Source organism: Anolis carolinensis, chromosome 2 (assembly GCF_035594765.1).
Source record: "Anolis carolinensis isolate JA03-04 chromosome 2, rAnoCar3.1.pri, whole genome shotgun sequence".
Taxonomy (NCBI): Eukaryota; Metazoa; Chordata; class Lepidosauria; order Squamata; family Dactyloidae; genus Anolis; species Anolis carolinensis.
In genome coordinates this window covers 56,336,793-56,351,488 of record NC_085842.1, presented here as the reverse complement: position 1 = coordinate 56,351,488, position 14,696 = coordinate 56,336,793, and the positions used below count along the sequence as shown (strand labels likewise).

General features: G+C 37.0%; 1 protein-coding gene across 4 annotated transcripts in view; it reads right to left on the bottom strand.

Moving 5' to 3' along the window:
* grm7 (glutamate metabotropic receptor 7) overlaps positions 1-14,696 on the bottom strand; it is a 642,411-nt gene that overhangs the window by 21,809 nt on the left and 605,906 nt on the right. For 2 of the 4 annotated variants that reach the window (XM_062973828.1, XM_062973825.1), the window contains one exon: positions 11,548-11,640. The exons of the other annotated variants lie outside the window; for them this stretch is intronic. In XM_062973828.1, the coding sequence (XP_062829898.1) occupies positions 11,570-11,640 (71 nt within the window). In that variant the 3' untranslated portion in view covers positions 11,548-11,569. The remainder of the gene's footprint in view (positions 1-11,547; positions 11,641-14,696) is intronic. 4 annotated transcript variants of the gene reach the window in all.

Here is a 14,696-nt window from a genome sequence, read left to right as displayed (position 1 = left end):
TAGTGACAACTATATCTGCACAGTTCATAGCGGATACTATTAATCTAAGATTGTGCATGGTTTTTTGAAACCTGGTTTTATATAGCTTTCAAAATGTTTTGCAGTGTATATTGAATGGACTTCATTTAACTATAATGTTTTATGAACATTGTAACTTTTAACTTTACTAGAATACTGTTTCCATTGCAATTGCTTGTGACTGATGCAAATAAAGTCTGTATCTTTCTCTATCTATCATCAATCTATCCATCTTGCATCTATGTGTGAAATGATTTCACATGGATAATTTTATTTCTATTATCAGCTGAAAATAGCCATGGAACAATTTCAATGTAACATTCTACATGTCTAGACCAAATTATTCCTGCATAAATCCCTAACAAGATTCTAGTTCAAGGCTACGAACTCTAAGTAGCCGAAGTCCTCGGTGTTTTTCTTTTTCCCTCATATTACCCACTGGCATAGGAATAGTAATGCTGATGTACTGCATCAAGAGAATTCTTACCACTGTTGGCTTCTGCACAGTTTAAAGCAGATATAAAATATTTCACACTCACATGTTGTCTAAAGACACATGACACAGGCTCCATTTTTGTTTGTTTCCTCCTATATTTATTTCTGAAACTCTTAAATCTATACTTTCCTTTATCAGCTAGCTGACCAAATTCCACTCTATGTTACACCATCAAAATACAGTGTGTCTTGTGAACACTCATGTAACCCTACAGGTTGTGTGACTATTTTTAAGGACATTTTAGTGGTGCCAGTTATTTACCTTTGCTATTCTCTCATTTCCTTGGTCATATCCTTCAACTAGGAGGAGAAATGAAATGGCATGCTGCTGCACAAACTCAATAAATGTATTATTTTCAAAATGTAGTTTTCTTTCTCCAGTTCATCTATCTTTTTAACATATTTCATCTTTTAAAAACAAGAAGAAATGCAAATTGGCAGATGTTTTCATTTTAAAATCTCAGATTCCTTTTTAATGCCTTAGTTCACGCAGCACTGGGCACAGTAGCAACCCAGCCATTTACTTGCGATAACAAGTGATTTGCTTCACCTTAGTGCACACATGCTGATGTATGTGGACCAAACTGTACAAATATTTTGTTAGTGTGCTTATGGATTCTTTTTAGTGGTGAAGAAGACTTTTTAGGGTTGTTTTTTTTTTAAAAAAAATTGTGGGTTCTTAGGAAATGTTTCCCTAAAGCTATTATTTGAATCCTAAGAACAATTGGAAGCATGTATACCAAAAGCTTTAGAATGCTAAATGCACCAGATGTCACCACTCTGTTTCCTTGGATGAGTCTCTATGGGCCCATCTACACTGTTGCTGTGGAGTTGCAATATTCTGGACCGGCGCAGGGCTACACTACATGCATTCATCTGCTGCTGCTGCAGGATGGGATGGAGTCCCAGCATCCTGTTATACCAAACCCAGCTTGGCCCCACTGGACAGTCACTCTTATCTTTGTTGTCTGTAGAGTTCCTCGCTGCTTCTAGGTACCATTGTGTGATTTATGGCTTTATCACACACAATAAAATCAGTGTTTCTACACATTTAAGAAATTGCAACCCACTGTGCCTTTCACACATGCAAGCTTCAATTGCAGGGGTAAGATACTTTGCTGTTTGTAAAGTGCTGTTTTTTCCAACGATTCCTGAGTCGATTGGCAAGTGACTTATTTTTAAATTCCTCGCATAGAGACGGGCCAAATGGTCATTTTTCCAGTGTGATGTTAATCACCCTTGCCCACTTATTTTGCCCGCTTGTAAATAAAGCAGTGATGTTGTGTGTGGGAGGAGCCAATTTGCCAATTTCCCCAGATCACCAATGCAGAGACTCGGGGAAAGGGTTAATTTAAAATCACTTCCTACAACCGCAAAGGCTCTGGGAAAGATGAAGGTTAAATTAAAAACCACTTCCTGCAATCTGTGTGATTTTTTTTTTCAAAAACAGAGATAAATAATAGAAATCCTAAAGGGACAATGGGAAGAAATCTCAGTGCAAACAACCCCAGTGCCACATTGAGTGAGAAAGGTGCTTCTGTTTCAGTGGAAGGGGTTTGAAGGCAAGTCTTCTTTACAGGATGCCTGTTTTTAAAAGTGTGCTGGTATCCTTGTAATGGGAGAAGTCATTGACTGCCCATGTGATTGGAGTTCAATGGACAGTTGAGTTACAAGCTGGAGGAGGCAATCTTAGTGTGATGAGAGTGAGTAAATTGTTCATCTTCTTTAAAGAGTGAACCCCATGAAATTCCACCTTTTCCCCACTTTCCCTCATTTTCTCCAGCTCAGTGTGATGAAGTCCTTAGAAAAAAGAGGGGGGGGGAGGAACTGTTCACACCACCCTAAAGTGGGCATCAATGAGCAACTTCTGGCCTGCTTCAGGATTTGTGACCTATGTAGAAAACCCCAATTGTGTTCAAGGCAGAAATGCAGCTGAGGTAGCTTTTCCTTAGCTACGTCTCTGTGACAAAAGGAATTGCAGGTATTGAAATTAAAACCACAATACAGCTTTCTGACACAAAATTCATTGTATGAGCAGCTTTTGTAGAGGTTCTGTAACTACAAAATCAATAACTGTGTACAGTTAACGCAGACATCTCTCTGTTTTGACTTTATACAATAGGGTATACTTGACTATGGCACACCTCTCAAGTTGAAGCCACAGTGCCCATTGCCCATCCCTCAAGCAAATGTGGAACCCCACATTTATGTCACACTAAAAAGATTTTGGCCTTCATAATTTGTGTAGCTGTTAACCTCACAGAGAGTCGGTTTGTAAAATATAAGACTCAGAAATAAAATACAGAAAGTCCCAAGTAAATATTGGTCAAAATGAACTCAAGCCATGAACATCTTCAGAAATAATTTCTCCTCCTAAAAATTAGCATAAGACAGTACAAACACGTGTTTTATTGCATTTCTTGATTGTGAAATGAAGACTGCCTTTTACTTTTTCATCCCTGAATTTGAAGTTTTGGGCCATTTTCAACAGTTCTGTGATTATTTCTAGCTGTCTGGTTTGTGAGTGCCGTCATTTCTGATGGAGTACTACAGAATGCTTAAGAGAGACATGATCCAATTCGTATTCCCTTCCTTCTTCTTCAACATTTGTATTCACTGAAAGCATCCATTCATAAACAATTTTTAGAAATAGCAGAATGGACTTCATTATAAATGAAATCTGCATTATTTTGACAAATCACTTCAGCTGTTCTTGCATAGAAAAACCAGTAGATAGGAATGTGAGTTTTATCCAACTTGAACAAATACCAAAATGTTACTACAGTAAGATTTGGACTATATTTTTGATAGCCTTTTCATTTTCAGCTTTCTCTTAAAGGCTGGAATATGATCTTCATAGCATGGTGACTGAGCAGGAGGCTTCTTTCTCCCAAACATGATAGGCATAATATCAACTAGCAGTAACCATGGCAACTTTTCATCTGTCCCCTTATTTAAAAAGCAAGTGAAAATAGTACATTTAGAGATCAGCTGCTCTCATGTCTGACTGTACTGCAGTCTGGATAGAAATGAGATTTCTAGGGACAATGGAAAGCAGAATTTGATCCAGATAATTGACTCATGATCCTTTGGTTAAAGTATTATTTTCAGAGGGGTAGCTTTGAAAACTAAAGATGTGGGTTACAAAGAAGTCACTCCTTTTATGCTACCATCTTATGCTCTCTTATTTGTAAATGTGTGCCTTCTTGTCACAAGGGGCATGAAAGAGCATTATCAGCAAGGGGGAAAGTGTGAATTGCAGTTGTTCACTGCAGTTGTTCATTGCATTTTGCATGCCATGCAGGAAAATTTCTAATGTGTTGCTATTTCATTGTTTTATTAAGGCTTATGTATTTTTTCTGGTTCTTCAGAAAGGATTTTGAAAAATAAAAATGTGGAGAGGTTGTATTGGAGCATACAGGAAGGAACTGTACAGAAGCTGATACATAAAAGAAGAGGGGGTGTTGGTGTTCGAAGTGGAATGGGTTGCACTTAATTTAATATGATGAGGGAACAATCCAGATTTATCAATAAAGAACAGAATGCAGGAATAAATTTCTAAAATGAATATATCGGCTATTTAGAATGAGAATATTACAATTCAATAATCTTTCTACCAGTATCAAGCTATACACTAATAGTAGTAGTTGGGCTTGTGCAATTCAGCCAAAAGGCATACTGTTTCAGGGTCCATTTTTTGATAACCCCTCATTCTGTTTACCAGGAAGTTACTCGATTCAGCCCATTGGCTATAATGGGAAACTTTAAAGGCTCAATCCTCAGTCATTTTAAGGTCTATCTGTATGAAACCTAATTCAGTTTTAGACCCCATTTACAACTGCAGGCCTGCCAAATATCAGAACAATTTACCAATCTACTGATTTTTTATAATTATTTTAAGTTTTTACCATAACATTTTTAAAGTAAGACCAACTGCACAAGAGGGTTCTGGGAATTGTAGTTGTTGGTTGTGTTCATTCTCAGACAATCAAAGCATGGACACAACCAGGCCTTTTATTGGCTGAGAAACAGAGAGAGAGAGAAACTTCAATTTCCATCATATTCTGAGAGGTACTCAGAGACTGTTCAATGCTTGCCTCATGCAAGTGCTGCTGGGGAAGCAAGTTCCCAGCATGGCCCTCTCTGGAGGAGGAGCCTGGGAAACTTTTCCACTGCCAGGGAGGAAGAAAAGATGCTGCAGGATCTTCTCCAGGAGCCCCGAGGCAGACCCCTGCCTCATGTATAATGCAGACTTAACTCCATCCTCTCTAGTAGCTGATACATCCAGCTCTCTTGATCCATTTTACTCAGTTTTTCAGTTCCCTCTTCTCCGTTCTGTTTTTATGAAACATGAAACATACCATCGAATATACAAATCACTTTCAGTCAAACTGATCCAGGCCCAAGCCTAGTAGTAGTAGCATTAGTGATGTGTCTTGAAGCTGACTACAATATATAGTGACCTTATCATAAGGTTTTCTTGACAAGATTTATTCAGAAAAAGTTTTCCAATGTCTTTCTCTTAGACATTCCCCGGCACCCATAATTACACCATGATTAAAACAGATGGACAAATACAACACCATTAAAATTAATATATCAAAGTGCACACAACAAAGACCAAGACCAATACCAACATAATGCAGCCTAAAATTCACAGTTTAAAAATGACTTTGTGGTGAAATGAGTTGGAAATACTAAATCCCACAAAAATTCCATCAGATTCTCTAGTATGAACATTTACGTTGGGTTCTAGTGGGTAAGGCAACTGCTATAATACATGGAAATAAAGTTTAAATGCCCAGTGGGTTGAAATGTTCATTGACATCTCAATTAATATACTACTTAGAGTGAGCAGCATAACAGAGCTTAGCCTTTAGGAAACACCTTACAGATGGCAAGGAATGATGCTGTAATCAATAATTATATGAATGGCTAATGCATGCACTGAACAGTTTTCTAACTGTCCAGATGGAGAGGGTTTCTGCAGCAATGTATTATGAAATGAAATTACTGATCCTTAAAATTCCAGCTGGAGCACTCTGATGCAGCAAACACTTGGAGGGTCATGCTGCCACATCCAGCCCTGCAAAGACATATGCACTAGTTTAACTTTGGGCACTGTTATCTGTCTTGTTAAAATCAATTGGATTATTTAGTGTACTTAACACCAGGTCTCTGTGTAGAATTTATATACATATATTTGGGCACTGCTAACAGATCGGTTTACAAGTCAGTAAAATAAATGATCATGTACATTGCTGACGGTCGACATGTACATAGTTCAAAATCCTATTCATGAGGAAAATAAAAAATATGAAGCTGGATCATTGGAATGTGTTTGAAATCCACATGGTTTATACAGTGCAATAGCAAACTATGGTGGAAATCAGACCAAGCCACAAGTCTAACTTGGTGGGCATCTACACTATGGAATTAATGTATTTTAACTGCCATGGTTCAATGCTGTGAAATCCTGGTAGTTGTAGGTTTATAACATCTTTAACCATTCTTGCCAAAGAGTACTGATGACTCACCAAACTAAAAACCCCATGATTCCATAGTATTGAACTATGACAGTTAAAGTGGTGTCAAACTGTAGCAATTTTACAGTGTACATGCACACTAAATCTTTCAGCAAAAAAGGCTTAACTGCAGTGGCAACTGGAATCACACAAATACACATAAGGCATAATGAAGGAAGTAGGATATTTTGCTTCATATGCTGAAAACTCTCTTGCAATGAAAGAACATGTTATGTATTTATTGGTCAAAGAGATATGGATGGATGATCTTTACTCTGCAGCAATAAGACCATCAAAATGTCCTCTCCAAATATTGAAGCATAGTCAAAATTTCATAGAGAGATAGATAACAACAGAAGCCCACAGCTATATGACCACTCTCCTTTGTCTGCTACTCAAACTGTTCTTAGAGGTAGGCGTGCACGTACAACCTCTAATGCTGATCTCAGAATATGGTCCAAATCAGGTCTAAAGTTTTACATGCCAATTTAGTTTAGTTTAGATCAATTTTAGACTTGATCAGAAATGAATTGAGATGAACTGAGCTTCCCCAGTTACCTTAGGGTTCAGGAGAATCCTATTTGGACATTTGGCTCTTAAGCACATAAGTACAACCCTGTTTAAAATTGAAGTGCAAAACTAGTGATTGCTAGGTTTAGACCTAGGATCACACACCCTGTTTAGCCAACAGGTGTACTAAGGCATTTGATGACCATGTGTACAATAATAATAATAATAATAATAATAATAATAATAATAATAATAATAACAATAATAATAATAATAATAATTCTTTATTTATAACCTGCCCCCTCAACCTGAAGGAGGAGACAGTATGAGTCCCAACTCCTCTGTTGTTGATTTCTTCATGGTGACCCTCTCACAGGGTTTCTAGGCAGAATTTGTTCAGGGGAGGTTTGCCTTTGTCTTCCTCTAACACTGAGATGGCGTGACTTGCTTAAGGTCACCTAGTGGGCTTCCATGGCTGATCACAGATTCAGAACCTGGTTTCCAGAGTTGTAATGCAAAGTCCATAATCAGTGCACCTCACTGGCTCTAATGCTCTTCATTCCATATTTCCTGACTCATAGAAAGAATGTCTCAAAACCAATTCAAAAGGTTACTGCAACTTTGTGTGATTAGAATTATCTAATGGATTTGATAAGTGCCTGCTTATTTGTGGTAAGTGAAATATTAGCTTTCAATTTATGAGAAAAGCAAAATAACTGTGGTCTACTATAGAGTTTCAAGGATTTTATTTAAAAGCAAACATTTCTGCTATAGAAATCTGAAACGTCAAAGGACTATAGGTAAAAATCGGTGCTGGAAGTATCTGTCCTATTTTAAATGTAGGGCATATCACATATGAGGACAGCGAAATAGCTGCAGATTCAAGAAATGGAAGCCTTTGTGATGCAACACTTCAGAGAACCACAGAAGGGCTTTTTGTTCGCCTTTCACTCATAAAAATGAGAATAGATTCAATAGACGAACAACTTCTCATAGGGTCCATCCTTTGTTTAAACCACTTCAAAAATTGCATTTAGCATTTAGGAAAATGGAAAATTTCTTCTCATCCATTTTTTCCTTGAACAGTGGAGTACTGATCTGTTTTCAGTGTCAGCAATCACTACCACTTACTGAGGAAATTCCACTTTAAAATTGGGTCATTTTGTAACCATCATTATTCCTCCTTAGAAACATAATGTTTGGGAAGGTAGGAATGCTTCCACATGAAAGGTTTATGGGCTACTGCACTGTCTCCATTGGTAACATTTGATGTGCTTTGCAATCTTGCCCCATTGTAACATTGGATATGCCTTGCAATCTTTGTTTTTCCTTTGTTTTTTCACCTTTTCATATTAAAGAAAAATCTGTTAAGGGAGGAAAGATAAAATAACTTCTCTGTCTTTTGATTAGCAATACTTGGAGAGGTTTGTTTGGAAGAACTCTCTGAGACCACAAGAGAAAGGTTACAATATCCTAGAAAGACTTTGATAAAGAAAGTCAATAAGACAGACTTTCAATTATGCAGGAGGAGACTGTCAAGGTATTGTGTATTGTGAAATGTTAAAATCAATCTGGATTCAGCAATTATGGAGTTAATGAGAGTCTGCTATGATTGATGTATCACAGGACCAATGGGGTCAAGTGTGTATTGACCGGGATTTACTATCTAGTTCCTGTGGAATGCGAGGGAGTTTGTTTCCTGTGTAGAGCGGAGAACAGCGATGAGCAATGGCTGTGTGTGTGCATGAGTCTTTCGGAAAGGACTCATGGAGGGGAAAGGACTGAATTTGCTCTATCTGTAAATAGATCATGTAAATAAAGTTGTTTGCCGTTGGACTACCAACTGAACCCTCATCTACTGGAGTGAGTTTGTCCAGTGCTGTTTTCCACATGGGGAAACAGTCTGGAGAGAAGGAGGTGAACCGGGATGGTGAATTTTTGGATTTCACTCTGCTACCCATCATCCCCGCTGTCAGAGACTAATAACTATCTGTTAGAGGTTCCCATTCCAGTTCACTGAAGGTGCTGTTGTTCTTGTCCCTCAATTGTTCTGGCTGGAAAACAGCCATTTAAAAAGGATCAAGGCATGCTGAAGTATACGAAAGCAAAGGAAATCTGTCAGGGCTCATCCACACAGCCATATAACCCAAAATATCAAGGCAGATAACCCACTATATCTACTTTGAACTGGATTATTTGAGTCCCCACTGCCATATAATCCAGTTAAATGTGGATTTATACAGGTGTGTGGAAGGGGCCTCAATAGCCATCAATGTCATGAAATGACATTTAACTAATAGTGAGAACCATTTGACTCTTCAGCTTTTGTTACACTACTACTGCCATCCCGGTCAGTGGTGGTGAATGCTCAAAGTTGTAATACAATAAATGACATTATTTGCACTTCTACTTTTTATTCAGAGATAAAGCATTGATGGTACCCAGTTTAATTTTTTAAAAAACAAAGCGAATGGGAATCACATAGGTTTAAGTGTGAAGGTTAACAAAATAAACAATTGTTAGCAATTAATTAGAACACAGTGTTTATTTATTTGCAGTTAAGTTGCCAGAATCTTGTATTGCCATTCATACAACATAAATGTGTGTGCATTTACCCAAGTAGCAGAGGTGCTAAGAAACCTAGTTCTTGAATTGAGAAGAAGAGTAATGGCATGCCAGAGAGAGTACTCAATGTGTTTACTGGTTCTGGTATGTAGTTATGTAATAGCATCCTTTTCTAGATATGGACATTGGACATCTTTGAAATTCTATTTCCTGTAGATGCTAGGCCACTTATGAGCACGCAATAACCCCAAATGATTCCAGCCTGTGTTAATAAGTAATCTATTTTCCTTTTGGAAAATTATAAGAAGTATCCAGCTATCCGAATTACAAAAATGCTTTTAGAAACCAGCATAAATTCAACATTTAAATGAAAAAGCACAGTATTCTTCAGTCTTTATTAGACATGATAGCCACTCTCTTTGGCATCTCCACTTTCTTGTGCTATGTATATCAGTTTCATTTCTTGTGTCTTTGCTAAATTAGAATCATTTGGTTGTTTTTAAAGAATCTACAACATGGTTATTTCCTGCATGTGAAGGGAATGCTTTTCTCCATATATTTTCATTTTATTAACCCATATTTATCCTTGTTCTGTCAACTTCTTTTTCCCATCAAAAGCTGAAATGACAATGTGTTACACTGGGTTATTGTGTCTGTTATAAAAATAATACATATTTTGCAAAACTCCTAACTTTTCATTCCGTAGAGAAAAAATTGAACATAATTTGAAACAATCTTTTTAAAACTGTCTACATGAATTCTCTTTAACAAAGTCACAGTTATTTGCTGCATGCTTAGTACATTTATTTAAGGTTCTATCTAAGAAATAAACACATATTTGTATCACATTTTTTTCCTTTCAAACTTTTGCCTAAATTCTACTGATGGAACATTGTTTCAGTTTGAAAATACTTTCCTTTTTCTCTACATTATAAACATTGAATGCTTTCATAAATTAGTTACAAGCATAACAATATACTTAGCTGGGACTCATAGAATGTGTTAAACAGCATAATCCATACATATAAATGGCTTCATGTGTCCTCTTCTCCTATACATTTAGTGGATATATGCATTTTATGGGGTGTGTCAGGTGGATGGGTGATGGTAGTCAAATGTTTAAAATGTCTGAGAAAGGACCCTACAGACATGAAATTGTATTTCCTCCTATCCAATAACAATAACTGTCTGAACGTTTCCAATCACATGGCAAAATTGGTATGTATATCAGAATAGAGACTGGGGGCATGTTTAGAGACACAACAGTTGTAAGGGGGCATGCCTGCCCTTTACAAATTTTGGACCTCTCCTCCCCATGGTGAGTTATATGATGATGTGTTGTCGAAGGCTTTCATGGCCGGGATCACAGGGTTGTTGTATGTCTTTCGGGCTGTGTGGCCATGTTCCAGAAGCATTCTCTCCTGACGTTTCTCCCACATCTATGGCAGGCATCCTCAGAGGCAACCTCTGAGGATGCCTGCCATAGATGTGGGCGAAACGTCAGGAGAGAATGCTTCTGGAACATGGCCACACAGCCCGAAAGACATACAACAACCCTATATGATGATGCCTTACCGTTTCTCCTAATTCATAACTCTTAACAGACAAATAAGTACAGAGATCATATGGGTGGTTTCATTTCCAATCTTATCAAAAAGTATATTTCTGCTGGGAGGTTTATAAGGCCCAATTCTATTAGCACTAGATGTAGACTCTTTTATCTTGGCCAGTAGTTACAATTTTGAATTGCAGCTCTCAGCACTGTTCTAGACACAATCTACACAGCCCATTTAATGCCGTTTCAAACTGGTATAGATGAAAGTGGTTTCATTGTGTAGATGATTACAAAGGAAATCCTGGAACCAGTTTGATATGTGAATGATGATTGTACAAACCACAGAGCTTTGGTTCTCATTAAGGGCTTTCTTTTGCCCTCTTTTGTGGGAATTTGTTATCCAGCCACTGTGGTTTGACGCTAGCTGCATTTAACTACATTGACGGCAAGTGTAGATGGGGCCCAAGTTATGGAAGTAACTGTGTTCTCATGAAGGAGTAAAAATCAGTTTTCTATTGAAGGAAAGTCACCTGCTTCAACTTCATTCCTTTCAAGTTCTGTGATACCACATAACATTTCTCCATCAACAGTTTAGTCAATATTTCCAAAGCCTCTCATACCCAAACCTTTAAAGGATGTTAATATTTGAGACCGGAGATGGAATGGCCATGAAAAAGCTGTTGTGAAACAGTGGAGTGTTCAAAAATTTTCATTTCCATATTACTTCCTTGTTTATTGATTTTTATTATTGTGAGATTATGAACAAGCTTAGGTTCCATTATCATCCTACTTCATTATAGCCAGTAGACATTTTTAACATTCTAACGCAATTAAAATATTTTTAATTGAAGCAGTATAAAAGTTAATGCTTTGTCTTACCTTCTAAGAAAGCAGGCAAGAGCTATACTGTAGGTGGAATAGTGTACCATGTAACAGATTTTTGTACACTCTTTCTTACAGGTGGTATGCAGTCTATAGGAAAAGTAAATATATTGATTTATATAATTGAGGTGTTTAGATAGAACATGCTATTTATTTTTATGAACTAGTTTTTGCCATGTTATAAAGATGTGGGATAGTACAAGCACAAATTATCCTGTATGTTGAATACAAAAACAAAACAAAAATTAACTTCCCCCCCCCCAAAAAAAAAAAAGGTTCAGGTACCTCTGAACATAGGAGAAGATGCCCATATAACAGAAGCTGGATGATTAGATGCATTCCAGACAATCCTAGAATTATTTGTACTAACTGAAGATTGCAGAGAGTTCATTCTGCTTCAGCGAACTAGTCAGACTTTACTGTTGTCTAAACCAGGTCAATAGGAGCAGTTTTACAGCCTTCCAAAGATGAAACAGGCCACAATATGTCAATGAGTTTTATAGCCAATACAAATGAACAAATAAAAATGAGACAGCACAGCACAACAGAACTTGTAGAGCTGGGTCGACTTCATTCCTTGAAGCAGACTATGAAATGTTTTCATTCCATGTGTACATAATTCACAACTGAATTACAGGAATCTTCAGACAACATATATTCTTAATCCTAACCTTATAGGCAGCCTCAATGGAGATTTATTGCATTTCATTCCTAGAGCTTTTAATACTGTGGAGGTAGGCATCGCAGAGGATTTCAATTTTGGTTTTTAATGCATCACTACCAGTAGAATCATGTTCCCTGGTAACTCACAGTAGAGAAACATAAAAGGGAAGGAATAGAGTATATCAGACCTATCCACTGAATATGTTATGCATCAGTTTCCTTTTGCTGTATAACTTATAGTAGTCAAGGAGCCAACTGTTCCAGTTGACTGTAAGTGAAAAACAGATGAACAACATATTCATTTCAACAGGATTAATATTTCACAGCCTAAATTGTTATTTGCCAATAACATGAGCCATACACTATACTGTATATTTATATGTGTATGTGAACATTTTTTTTTTAAAAAAAAAATAAATAGCTTGCTTGTGAATCTCATTTTATGAGGAGATGTAAAATTTCAGGTGGGCAAGGAACATTCATACTTGGAATCATCTATATTGTATTGGTTTTAAATATAATTCTACAGCTTACACCATAGTAACATCTTCTCTAGTTGTAACATTGCACAGCTGAAAATTTTGTTGCAGTTCATTTTTATTAGAATTTCTCAACATATGAAAATCTGGATGTATGAGATAGAAAAATTCACTTATTTGTCGTGCAGAATTCAATTCAGAAGTACTCTTTTAATGCCAAACATGAGAAGTCCTGCTATCATGGGGGCAAGAAAAGGACATCATGAAAGATTCACCTGGCTATCCTCTCCCCCTCATTCCCACTTTTAGTAAAGTGAGCTGACATGTGGTAGACTTTTTCCTTGATTAATGGAGATTCCATCTTCCTTCCTCCCCTTTCATTAGTTTCTTCAAGACTTGCCCAATAGTGAGAAAACACAAGTGGTTGGTGTTTCTATGACCCTTTCTCCTCCAGTTCCAATTTAGATGAGTGTACATCCAGTTGAATCAGCACTATGTGGGAAGATAATCAGGTGCTGCTACTCTTAGCCATATCACAAGTGTGATTAAAAATAACATAAAATATTTTTTTCAAAAATTACAAAATGTTTTTATGCAGGTCGCAGAGGGACTGTGCTACCCTTTGAACCATCCAATATATAATGAACAACCAAATGTGTGAAGAAAAATGTTCACTTTTTGTTTTAAAAACTGATGATTGGAGAGAGGGCATCTATAAAGCCTATTTTTCCTGAAGGTTTCCAGAAAAGACAACACATATATTAGATGAGCCAGGAGAGGGTCACCATTGGGAAACACACTTTATCTTAACATGAAGGACCATTAAAAAGCACAAAACAACTCCAAATAGGCCTCCATTTGCCTTTAGTGAATTCAGTAATTCAATCTTAGCATGATGCCTAGTTTTCACAGATTTCACTGGTTCCAGGGATTGACATGCTGCCCTTTAACTCTCCTTCCTGGAGGCCTAATATGACAAACATTGCTGCTTCAGGGACAAGAAGGAGTCTTATTTCAAAGCAGTAGCAAGAACATGCTACCACTTCCAAACCATTGCTTGGGACAAGAGATATACTTAGTTTTATGGGAGGGACTCAATATTACTTTAATGCTGAATTGATAAAGAAAACTATTTTGTTTCTCAAACACTCTTAGAAAGGAAATAATTGGGAAGTACTTTCTTGGAAAACTCTGATTTTAAGCAAAGGAAGCCTCTTATATGAAAGAACATGGGAGCTTTTTTCCTGTTGCTGATTTTAGAGTAAGATTAATCCTTTAAAGAAAATAACATAGTTACTGAATTAAGTGAAATACGAGTGCATGGATTGTGTAAGTCCGGTTTTCCTACAGCTATCAAGAACATTAATGAGAACAGACAATCTTATTTACAGAAATGAACATACAATGTCGGTTTATCAAATGCTATGAAACTGAGCCGGTGAAATCCATGAAAAAAGAATGCACAGGGGGAAAATAGCAGTATGCCCAACATTTCTATGCTTCATTAACTGCTACAAAGTATTTAAAAACTCCAAGCATGGGCACAAAAGTCAAATCCTTACATTGCAAACATGTAATAGCAAAGCCAGGCTCTTCTATGAAGAAAACATGCATGTATCAGAAAATAACTATAAAGAGTAAAATAACATTCCTAAGAACTTGATGCATTTATATCAGTTTGCTCTTACTGTCTTTATTTTGGTAGAGTGCTCATTCATACCATACACCTCAGGAGTCAAACCTGTGACCCTTCAGATATTTTTTGGTCGTCAACTTCCAAAATCCCAGGTCATTGCTATACTCTCTGAGTGGGATAGTGAGACTCATATATCAAGAGTCTCAGCATAGGTTGCAGGTAATGATCACTCTCAATGGCACTTTGATCAGTTCCATTCTGCTTTGAACTGAACTAGTCCCCAAAGAACTATCTGCCTCCATCTTTCCTAACATACTGAGGGAGAAGTTACTCAAAGATTAGAAAAGGTGGACGGTTGTTGATGGAGA